This window comes from Acipenser ruthenus, chromosome 18, assembly GCF_902713425.1.
Source record: "Acipenser ruthenus chromosome 18, fAciRut3.2 maternal haplotype, whole genome shotgun sequence".
Lineage (NCBI taxonomy): Eukaryota > Metazoa > Chordata > Actinopteri > Acipenseriformes > Acipenseridae > Acipenser > Acipenser ruthenus.
Genome location: NC_081206.1, coordinates 446,434 through 457,500, shown reverse-complemented (window position 1 = coordinate 457,500; position 11,067 = coordinate 446,434). Strand labels below are relative to the sequence as shown.

The 11,067-nt window shown below is 43.2% G+C and overlaps 1 protein-coding gene across 2 annotated transcripts in view; it reads right to left on the bottom strand.

The window, feature by feature from the left end:
* The window catches only part of LOC117424481 (angiopoietin-1-like), a 36,589-nt gene extending 29,911 nt beyond the window's left edge, over window positions 1-6,678 (bottom strand). The window contains exon 1 of one of the 2 annotated variants that reach the window (XM_058990650.1): window positions 5,781-6,678. In XM_058990650.1, the coding sequence (XP_058846633.1) occupies window positions 5,781-6,077 (297 nt within the window). In that variant the 5' untranslated portion in view covers window positions 6,078-6,678. Of the gene's footprint in view, window positions 1-1,709; window positions 1,968-5,780 lie in introns of those variants that run through there. The other variant, XM_058990651.1, reaches the window with a different exon arrangement.
* Between the last annotated feature and the right edge of the window lie 4,389 nt (window positions 6,679-11,067).

The following is an 11,067-nucleotide window of genomic DNA, read 5'->3' as shown; positions in this document are numbered from 1 at the left end:
GATCTTGCCAAGGAGACACCGGCCATGACAAGGCTTTCGTATTTAAAGTAGCTAAGCAAATAGTTCAGTAGAATATCTAATAGACACAATTGCCCAAATTGCATATCTATTCATTGTTTATTAACATGTAACTTAATTGGGTAACACTTTACAGTAACTGCCTCTAATTACCCTGCATTTACATAGTAGTTACTTAGTAAATACAGGTGTGCTTGTACATCATTACAATGTTAGTGTGCATCGTTACGATGTACTTAACGTGGACATCTTTCTGCACGATGTCTGTGAGTGCACAATTGTATCAGAAAAGGATTCTGGTTAGAGTTAGGGCTTGGGTTAACCAAAAAAATGTACACATTAAGTGCTTTGTAAGTATGCATAATAACATTATAATTACATGTCAGTACACATGTATTTACTAAGTGGCTGCTATGTAAATATACAGTAATTAGAGACACTTCATGTAAAGTGTTACCCTTAATTACATGTTAATTAAATACTGTAGAAGCTATGAATAGCAACAACAAGATGATATCCAACCGTCCCGTTTATACAAATACCAACCACTGTGACAGGAGAGGACTTCCTGAGGAGTGAGGGCACCCAGAGAGGCTGTGGGTCTAATCCCTACGTTATTAAAAAAAGAAACTGACCATCCCGTCTGACTCAGCGTCTTCAATCTGCCGTTTCTATCTTACTCTCCTCTCTAATACAGCAGCAGGAAGGGGACTGGAGCTGAGGCTCTCCCTACCGTGAACCCCTTCTTTTTCAGCTGCAGTTTTAGTGTTTAGTGGTGCTGTGATTTCAAATTCAAATCTAGCACGTCATCTCATTTTGGAATACGCTAAATTATTATTATTATTGTCATTTGACTATTTAGCAGACGTCTTTATCCACGGCGACTTAGCCAGACAAGGGTGTGTGAACTATGCATCAGCTGCAGAGTCACTTACAACAGCGTCTCACCCGAAAGACGGAGCACAAGGAGGTTAAGTGACTTGCTCAGGGTCACACAGCGAGTCAGTGAGTGAGCCGGGATTTGAACCAGAGACCTCTGTTTTCTTTAACCACTGGACCACACAGCCCTAATTACTGTGGAAAAGCAAAGACATCACAAAGAGTTGTCTATCTTTCTGCCTGGATTTTGTTTTTTGTTGCCATGCTTTAATGATTCAACACGGACTGCTTTCCCAGGTCACGCAGCTCTGCTTCTTGAGATATTCTACATCGTTTTTCAGTAACTCTGTGGAGATGATGACAGGATTACTTTCCCTGACTCACTCAACAGAATGTCACCAGTGTTGTGAAACTCCAGCCCTTTCCATGCTTGATTTGTTTGTTCTGGCTCAAAGAGACAGGAAAATTGCTCGTTTGCGTAGGACATGCATCATAATAATCCGAGCAATGCCTTCTGCAAATTGATGTTGATGTGTGTGATTCTGGCTGCATTCACAGAGCGAGTGAAGCATATTGCATCTAAACATCAAGCGAGGCTCTAACTAGCAGCACTTATGAATAATAATTCTCTATATTGCTATTTTTAAATTAGAAACATCGAATCAATATGACAGGGAGGGGGGGTTGACACAGAAAAGAGCTAACAAAAAAGGGCTAACATGTGTTGAAAAGTCACACATAGCCTGTGTGCTGCTCTTAAAGGATCCCAGTGATTCAGCAGCAACAATTGGTAACCGATTCCATCCACTCACCCTGTGTAAAGAAGTGTCTCCTGTCCTCCCCCTCTGTTCTGAGTCTTTCTCCATTCAGTTTCCAGTCCTCTGGTACTAATCTCTGCTGCGCTTAAAATATTGGCTAGAGATCATTTATTTCAACTCCTTTCAGGACTTTAAACACTTCAGTTCTTCCCCAACATGTCTTTCCTTTATGTTGAAAACCCCAAACCAGGGCAAGGTGACCCCAACTTAACGTTATACTGATCACTCCAATCCCCGGTCTTGTGCTTTACATTAGAATGCCTTTCTTTCTCTGATTTGTTCCTTTGCAGTCGAAGGGCTTGCTCAAGGTCACACCACACTTCCTTTCTTCATTATGGGGAAGACGTGCCATCCTTCAGGGCTCTGTGTTGTTCTCACATCCCCCACGACACAAGCAGTCTATCCCCATGAAGACCATGCCTGAGTCCAGTGTTAGCAGATGTGTGCTTTTCATCCTCTCCTTTCATTCCTGTACAGTCTCCTCAGTGTGCAAGTGGGCAGGACACGGGCTCTCACATCCTCTTCAGTTCTCAACCTTTGAGCACTATATACTGGTAACACTTTCCATGAAGTGTCTCTGATTACTATGTATTTACATAGTAGTTAATCTTAGTAAATACATGTGTGCTTACACATAATTACAATGTTATTATGCAGAGTCACAATGTATTTAATGCATACATTTTTTGCAAACAGATTGACACATTAAGTGCATTGTACCTGTGAGTAATAACATTGCAAGTAAGTGTAAGTACACATGTATTTATTTATTTTTGCTGTACATGGTGTATTATTTTGTAGCTGTGCATTTAATTACATTTATTAATTTGAGGCTATAAATTTAATATGAAATTGATATCAACCCAATATCAGGGTCGGTACCACAAACGTTTGTCCAATTGACATATTGGGTGTTTAGTTCGGCACGCGAGAGTATGCTTATCAGGAGTGCTTCAGGATGAAGAGATTCCTGGGAAGAGTCCCTGAGGTCTCTCTCTCTCTTCACTTCCTAACTCGCAGAAATCCGGGGTGAACTTCCCACAATGGAAACATTTCCACAGTTCCCTGAGGTGGAATTATACAGAAAGAACGACTCAAAAAAACGAAAAGTGGCTCTAAAAAAAAAGGTTTAATAAAACAGGTTGCATTCAGGGGAAAAAAAATCTCTCTACAATTAAATGAAACTATATCAAATTCTAATAGAGAATAAGCTGATGGATAAAAAGAGATGATGGATGGCAGAGATGGGTGCGCTAATTCCCATGCTGTACCTCTTGAGCCCTCCATGCAGTGTGCACAATGTGTGCCTGTGTGTGTGGATGAGGCATGCAGGATACAGCACCCACATCACTGTTTTCTTTAATTAAAGTGATAGAATACTCGCCGTCATCAATCATGCAACCCTTAAAGCACATGGAAATTGACAGACACAATGATGGCAGCAGTGCCTGGCATTATTTCACATCAGATATGACACTGAATTGGGCTGCGAGCCTTACTAAATATTATTTAAAAAAAGAAACGGGTAACGCTTGATTTTACATGGCTACGAATCTGAGTTCTGCATTGTTATTGTGAGTAGAGATCCCAGCAGAACATCACAGCTGCCTGTACTGGATGAACTGGACCAGAATCCTAGCAGAACATCACAGCTGCCTGTACTGGATGAACTGGACCAGAATCCCAGCAGAACATCACAGCTGCCTGCACTGGATGAACTGGACCAGAATCCCAGCAGAACATCACAGCTGCCTGCACTGGATGAACTGGACCAGAATCCCAGCAGAACATCACAGCTGCCTGCACTGGATGAACAGGACCAGAATCCCAGCAGAACATCCTTTGAATTCCTTTTTTTTTTTTTTGTAACTATTGTTGTTTGACAAACACACACCACAGCTGAACTGACTTCAAAGATTGCGAAGAGGAATGTTGTGTTGTGTTAATGTCTTGCGCTTGGCTACAGTACAACTATAAACAATCTGCTGACTGTCCTTTGACTCCAGTGGGGTCAGGACCCAGGACTGGATGGAAAAGGATCATTCCTTCTGTCATATTCTTAAGAATGAATGTTTCATCGGGTGCTGCAGACTCGATTGCTGAAGCCTCTGCACATTCTCACCACTAGAAAACCAAAGCAGCCCATCCAAAGGGAATGAGGTGTGCAATGGATGAAGAAAGCCCTGGCTGAGAAAAGAATGGACATATTCCTTTCTTCTTGCTCTCTGTGTTTTACAGCACACGGTACGCCACTAGTACTGGGTGTGGTCAGAAAAGCTGGGTCTGTTGCTGGTTTGCTCGAAATATAATTGCATTTTTTAAATCCAGCTCTTAATAACCACACACAAACAATCGCTTCATATTACAACTCCATTTGAACATTTCCAAAGCTACGCATCGACGTGCATTATGATTTGAGATGCAGTAGAATCACAGTCAGCTGATACCTGGGTGTGACTGTGAGCTCTATGGATGCACATACTATGCTGTGTGTGTGTTCTATAGGGTGGGTCTGAGCCCTGGAAGCACAGCTCATTAATCAATCCCAGATGTTACTAAGCCATCCTGACATGTTTAAACTATCTTTCAGGAATCCCTTTCAGGAATCCCTGCCTTGATTTTTCGGAGAATGCCAAGTTGCCTTTTCTCCAGAACGGATCAAGCTAGGAAGGTGGCTAGTGCACTGGGATGAAACCTGCACACACAGGACACATCACCCTCTGTGGGGAAATGCAATGCATCCAAAAAGCTGCAGAGCTCTTTATATCCCCAATGAACTTCTGAACATTTAGAGTTGGTAAAATAGGTCCAGTGTCAACGTCCTCAAAACTAACGGCAGCCACGGTGCCCCCTGGCACTAAATAGCATTCTAATTTCCTTTACACAAATGCCCGGCACTACAGACCATGCGGTAAAGGCAATTTCAACCACTCTGCTTAATGGGACATGGCACCCTGATGCAGTCTTTGATGATACACTGTAAGGCAGTTATGTGGCTTGGTTCAAAGCCATCAAAATAAGCACAACTTCAAATGGCTTCAATAATGATGCTGAATAACATCTTAACTTGTATCAATCAGGCTACAGACGAAATGCCACTTTTAAAATCGCCCACACATGAGCTTGGAATGATGTGCGAATGGCACCTGGCAGCAGCAGACGAAGCCCTCGCTGCTTCAGACACTGCTGCAGAGAGACAGACTCCCTTCTGTTGCTGTAGTTTACTTCAAGGTAGACGGGCTGAAGTGTTAGTGCTTTTGAAAAGACTCAGCAAGCCCCATGTCTTTCACACCACTGTAGCGCATCACTGCACGGGCGCTGACCCTCTGCATGCAGGGGTCACTTATCTCTACACTGCTGGGGTGTGACAGTGTCGGCTCGCTGGGCTGAGCTGACCCCCCTCCCCCGACATCCTCTTGGGAGGTAAGCCTGGACCCAGCAGCCCTTACCAGAGCTGCTTGAGCCACCCTTGGACCTGGGATCTGAAGTACATCTGCACGATACAAGTGATACCATTTGCATGTACTGGATACAGTATGCACAGTTGTCACTTGCAAGCTATCTAAGTGCCTTACAAGTTTTTATCATTAACATTACAGAGGGAGGTAAGGGATTGCTGCGTTTAAGCGTGTAGAGGCTAAGGGTTTCTTTAGTAGTGCAGGAGAACAAGAGGATGTTTAGTCATGGAGTAGATGAGGAGCGCTCCCAGATGTTAATGTTACTGTCTTTGTCTGTAATGAATATGATCCCTATTCAAACTATCTAAAGAAGTTGGCTTTAGATCTAAAACTAATGCAAAGCTAAACTAATTACTACTGCATATTTTTTAGTTTTGTTTTATATTCCATTCGGGAGAACAGCAGAAAGTAAATAATACCAAACTAGCCACAAATTAGCCACAAAGCCACATTAGATTTGCAGCAAAACAAACAAACACATTTTTATTAAGTGAATCATCTTGGTGAAAAGCAAGAACAAAAACCAAACCCAATAAAGTCGTCTCTTTGGGCAGCGCAGCAGCATCCTAAACCACAGCCACTCAGAGTAAAGCCAGCGTGTTCCTACCTTCTGCAGCCACTGAGTGTTGTTCTCCATGGCGTGCTCCAGGTGCTGCAGCTTGTGCAGTGGGTTCTCCGAGGAGGGTGCATCCCTCTGCAGGGCGTTTCTGCTGCCATACTGGTCCTGCGCCCCCCTGCAGTTCTCCAGCTCGGGCAGCACGAAGGTGTAACTGCACTGCCCGTGCTGCACCCGATGCAGCCTCCTGCGACTGCCATCCGCCCCTCCACGCTGGGCACTGCCCCCCGAGGAGGCTGCTGAGACACATGCAATCAGCAGGCTCACACCAATGCAAGACAATTGCATCCTTTAAATCTGACACTGCCTGCAACACTGTATTACAGTCCTTTACAAGTTATTTAAATCTGACACTGCCTGCAACACTGTATTACAGTCCTTTACGAGTTCTTTAAATCCTGCATGCATGCACACTCGATTTTGCTGTTAAAGTTTTTTTTTCATTGCTGTGCAGATGCCCTGTTAAACTTATTTTCTCTGCTTCCTCTGACTTGCTTAAACTCTCCCAGAGCTCTGTCTCTGTCTCTCTCTCAGGCAGGAGTGACCCACGGGCAGCCTGTGGAAGAAGCTGTGGATCAAAATGCGTGCTTCTGTCTTTACAAAAAAAAAACAGAAAACATGCCTCCCTCCTATCCCACTACTGTGGGGTCGAGTTTCAAAAGTGACCAAAGTGAAAAGCACAGCCCCTTATCTCACAGCCGACAGGAGCCAGAGGGAAGGCTTGCACCTATAAAAATCAATCATATCAGCTCCCCATTCTCATGTGTCAGTCAAGTGGTAGAGAACACACAAACGTGCCTGCTTTCTAAACAAAAACCGTGGCCATGCTCAAATAAACCAAGCTCATTAATCACAGATGTACTAAAGCAACAATGATTCAGGGATTAGGAGACGAAGGTGAAAGAAACTGAAATATCCTCAGAAAGTTCTCAGAAAAATTTGTTCTAGAGCCTAATTTTTAACAGCTTTTTATATGTTTTCTTTGGGGAGGGGGGGGGGGCACAAATTGTTCTGCAATTCATCTGGTGTCTTGGCATCTGTTCAAAAATGTTTGTGAACCATAATAAATGCGAGCGGTTTCATGTATAAAAATGGCAATTGGCTGCACTAGTCCACTGGCAGGGGTCGTGTTTTAAGGGATCAAACCCTTTAAACGTACAGCATTGCAGCTGATCATACCTTTCCACTTGTATTGCTTTATGTCTGAAATATAAATAAAGATTGCTTTAAAAAAAACAAAATCACCCCCATTTTCTCTGGGAGTCTTCTGCACAATAATGTTTGGCTCAGCTCCCCACAAACTATGTGAGTTCCCAACACAGAAACTCATCCTAAACAAGTAAGCCTTTGAACCAGGGGGACTGTCCCGGTGCACAGTGCAATAGAAGAGTCTGTTCTGTCCCGGTGCACAGTGCAATAGGAGAGTCTGTTCTGTCCCGGTGCACAGTGCAATAGGAGAGTCTGTTCTGTCCCAGTGCACAGTGCAATAGGAGAGTCTGTTCTGTCCCAGTGCACAGTGCAATAGGAGAGTCTGTTCTGTCCCGGTGCACAATGCAATTGGAGAGTCTGTTCTGTCCCGGTGCACAATGCAATAGGAGAGTCTGTTCTGTCCTGGTGCACAATGCAATTGGAGAGTCTGTTCTGTCCCGGTGCACAGTGCAATAGGAGAGTCTGTTCTGTCCCGGTGCACAGTGCAATAGGAGAGTCTGTTCTGTCCCGGTGCACAATGCAATTGGAGAGTCTGTTCTGTCCCGGTGCACAGTGCAATAGGAGAGTCTGTTCTGTCCCGGTGCACAATGCAATAGGAGAGTCTGTTCTGTCCCGGTGCACAGTGCAATTGGAGAGTCTGTTCTGTCCCGGTGCACAATGCAATTGGAGAGTCTGTTCTGTCCCGGTGCACAGTGCAATAGGAGAGTCTGTTCTGTCCCGGTGCACAATGCAATTGGAGAGTCTGTTCTGTCCCGGTGCACAGTGCAATAGGAGAGTCTCGGTGCACAATGCAGTACCAGTAGGTATAGAGGAATTACATAAATAACTTAACAAGTTAATGTAACCACTGAGCAATCTTTCATCTGCTCAACAAAAGCCCCTTGGACAGCAGCCCTGGCACGTCTTACAAGATGCAATATTCAAGCAGAACCTACATACACAATCATTTCTACTAAGCCGAGCTCTCTGGTAAAGGTTTCTACCCAGTCAGAGAGAGAGAAATAAATAAAACCATCTCTTCCCAGAATGCTTCAGTTCCACTGGGCAGCTAAACTGAGGCTCTTCACTGTGTGTCCTTGGCATTCATTAAAAGTGTCCTCACCCTTACTCGGGGAGAGAGAAACAGGACTGCAGCAGAGGACCCAAAGCAAACAAATACATACAAACACTCTGCTCCCTCCCGGGTGGAAGGAGGACAGAAACACAAAGAGTATTAGAAACAGAAACACAAAAAAGACACGACCACAGCGAGAGAAATCTCCTTCATGAGCTCCATGAAGCAGTGTGAGCACAGTCTCTCTGTGAGTAAGCTGAGCGGCTTACACCTGGAAAGTGCTCTGAGAGTCACTCTGATTAGACTAGCCCAGGACTGTGCCACACGTCTCGTTTGCTTTGTAAAGGGATACGCCTTCCTGTAGAAACCTTACCTTTACCATCCTCAATAAAGCATACTCTGAAATCCTAACGTTCATTGTACAGGTAAGAAGCACAAGGTGCCAGTAGTAGGACCGCATATTACAAGAAACACGACCGCTTTTTACAGAGTCTGATTAGTAGTGATATCGGACTAGCTAATGTTACCTTCAGATAAGGGAGTCCAGTATTACTGCTAATCACCGTCTGTGAAACTGGCTGTGCAATTAGCTTCTTTCACATTTCAAGATGTTGTTTTTTTTTTTCATACAGCCCCGCTGTACGCAATCACTGCTTGTGTTTAATATGGCTTTTATATTCCCTGAGATAGTTTTATACTTGGCACAGCATGTCTCAGCCAGTCCCAGCATATCCTGTTTGTAAATCTGTTTGGGAAGATCTAAAACTATATATATATACCAGGATTAGAACAAAACAAAAAGGACTATTTTAAGGACCCAAAAACCATTGCCCTTAAACTTTTAAACCAGGTAGAACTCTGAGCTCTTTCTTGTATTTCAGGCTGTAAATAAAGGACCCTTAACTACACTGTTCTCAGACTGCAATTACATGTGTCATTACTTGGTTATTACATTGCTTATAACCACATCACATGAGTTAATACAGCGTTGTTACAAAAGACGCTTGCAAATGCCAACATTTTTCATGTTGTAATTAAAATGTTGTTGCACTGTGACTACACGACTAGAGGTGTAATTACTTAGTTATTGCACAAGTTAGGACAGTTATGACAGTGTAATAATTAGGGACACTTAATGCAAAGTGTTGCAGAAGCGAGTTAATAAAATTAGCTCCATACAGAGTTAAATCAAGCCATGTGTTTTAATCACAAAGCCAAGCAATATTTAGAAAGAATGCACCAGTCAGAAACCACAGCCAAACAAACTATACAAACTGAAACCACCTTTCAGCAAAATGTGGAAGAGAACTTCTGTTCATGGTTTACTTCTAGACTGTACACAGAAAGACTTGCTTAACCCCTGAAGCAAGCAACAGAAAGATCATTAGGGGGAACGAGAACCAAGCACCAGGCAGAGCGTGACTCTCATTGTCTTTAATAACCGGGTTAATCAACAGAAAGATCATTAGGGGGAATCAAGCATCAGGCAGAGCATGACTCTCATTGTCTTTAACCTGGTTAAAGCTGGGACACCTGGGGTCCCATTCACAAGATCTTAAGTGCTGAATTACTTTTAAAAACATGGTTTAAGTCTGTTTTATATGAATGAAATAAAGTTTCATATTAACAAATCTTTACGAGAGTAGATTTGATTTAGCTGATCAGAGCACACTGTTCTGCGGAGTGTTTCCAGCGTATTGATCAGGTCCGAGGGTTCAGATTGTGTTCAATGGGGTTGTTAATAATTAAGATAATTAACAAATGTCAGTTCTACAGCCAAATGATACAAACGATTGTGGAGTCTCTAGTAGTCCAAATAAACAGAAGAAATCAGAGGGATGGAAACAGCTGAGAGAGAAATGTTCAGCGACTGGACCTATAACTCATAAGAGTTGTGTTGACTGGATCCCATGATGCAACCATGATTGCAATGAAAACACCATTAATCCCACCATACCTGCTGAGTGGCACGGTTCATTAAACTGGTCTTACAATCACCCTGAGAAGAAACCGATCACACCAAAGCAAAAGTGAAGCAATCTCGCCAGAGGAACACCAGCAAAGACATTATTCAATGTCACAAATTATTTTCTAACAAAATAGTGGTGTGTCGCAGTTTCTCATTGTCATAACTGTTTATGTTGTTATTAATATAATATACGGTATAATTGCTTTATTCTCGAATGGTGTAATAGTTGCCAAATGCTAACAAAGCATGGTTATTCTGTAGCTCGCATGCAGCAGCTGACAATGACACACTGGAACAGTTATCACTGCAGTATGCACCCCCTCCCCTCCATCCCCTCCAAGACCACACCGGGAACACTGTAAGAGATCAAAGGGACGTGCTGAACTTTCACATAACTCTGGCTGAATTCATAGACCCCCATTAGCATTTCATAGACCTGGATGTGGCTGATTTGACGAACCCTGACTAATCTTGGACTGCCTGATGTTAATAGCAGTATCTGAATCCTGATCTACAGAACAGGCCTCTTCAATTTAAGTTCAAATGCCCCAAACTAAAGTGCTATAAAATGTACTCAGCATGGTGTCAGCGAGGGAGAGACTATGTAAATAGGGAGGCTCATTTGAAGCAGCGGTCGGCTGGCGTTTTCTGATGGGTTTCGATGTGTGTGCGGTTAACGTTTCAACACCACGTGCCAACGAGGGCTGTCCTCTGATCCAGAGTGGACTGGGTTGAATTCTAGAACAAGCAAACATCACCGCCCTCAGCACTAGCCCCTATTAATCACACCAGTTCTTCCATTTATCATTATTATCTGTATTATATTTTGTCATGAGCAAGCAACTTACTCGTTTAGCAAATTCCTAAATAATCTCCTAACTGTAGTAATCATGGTGCAATCACAGAGACTTATGGCTCCCATTAAAAGGAATGAGGTTTTCAAGTATTCTAGGATTGGTGCCATACATGTATATGTTAACATCCAGGACCTCTCTTTATTAACAATTTGCACTGACTCCAAAGCCTGCCTGACTGGACAGATAGAG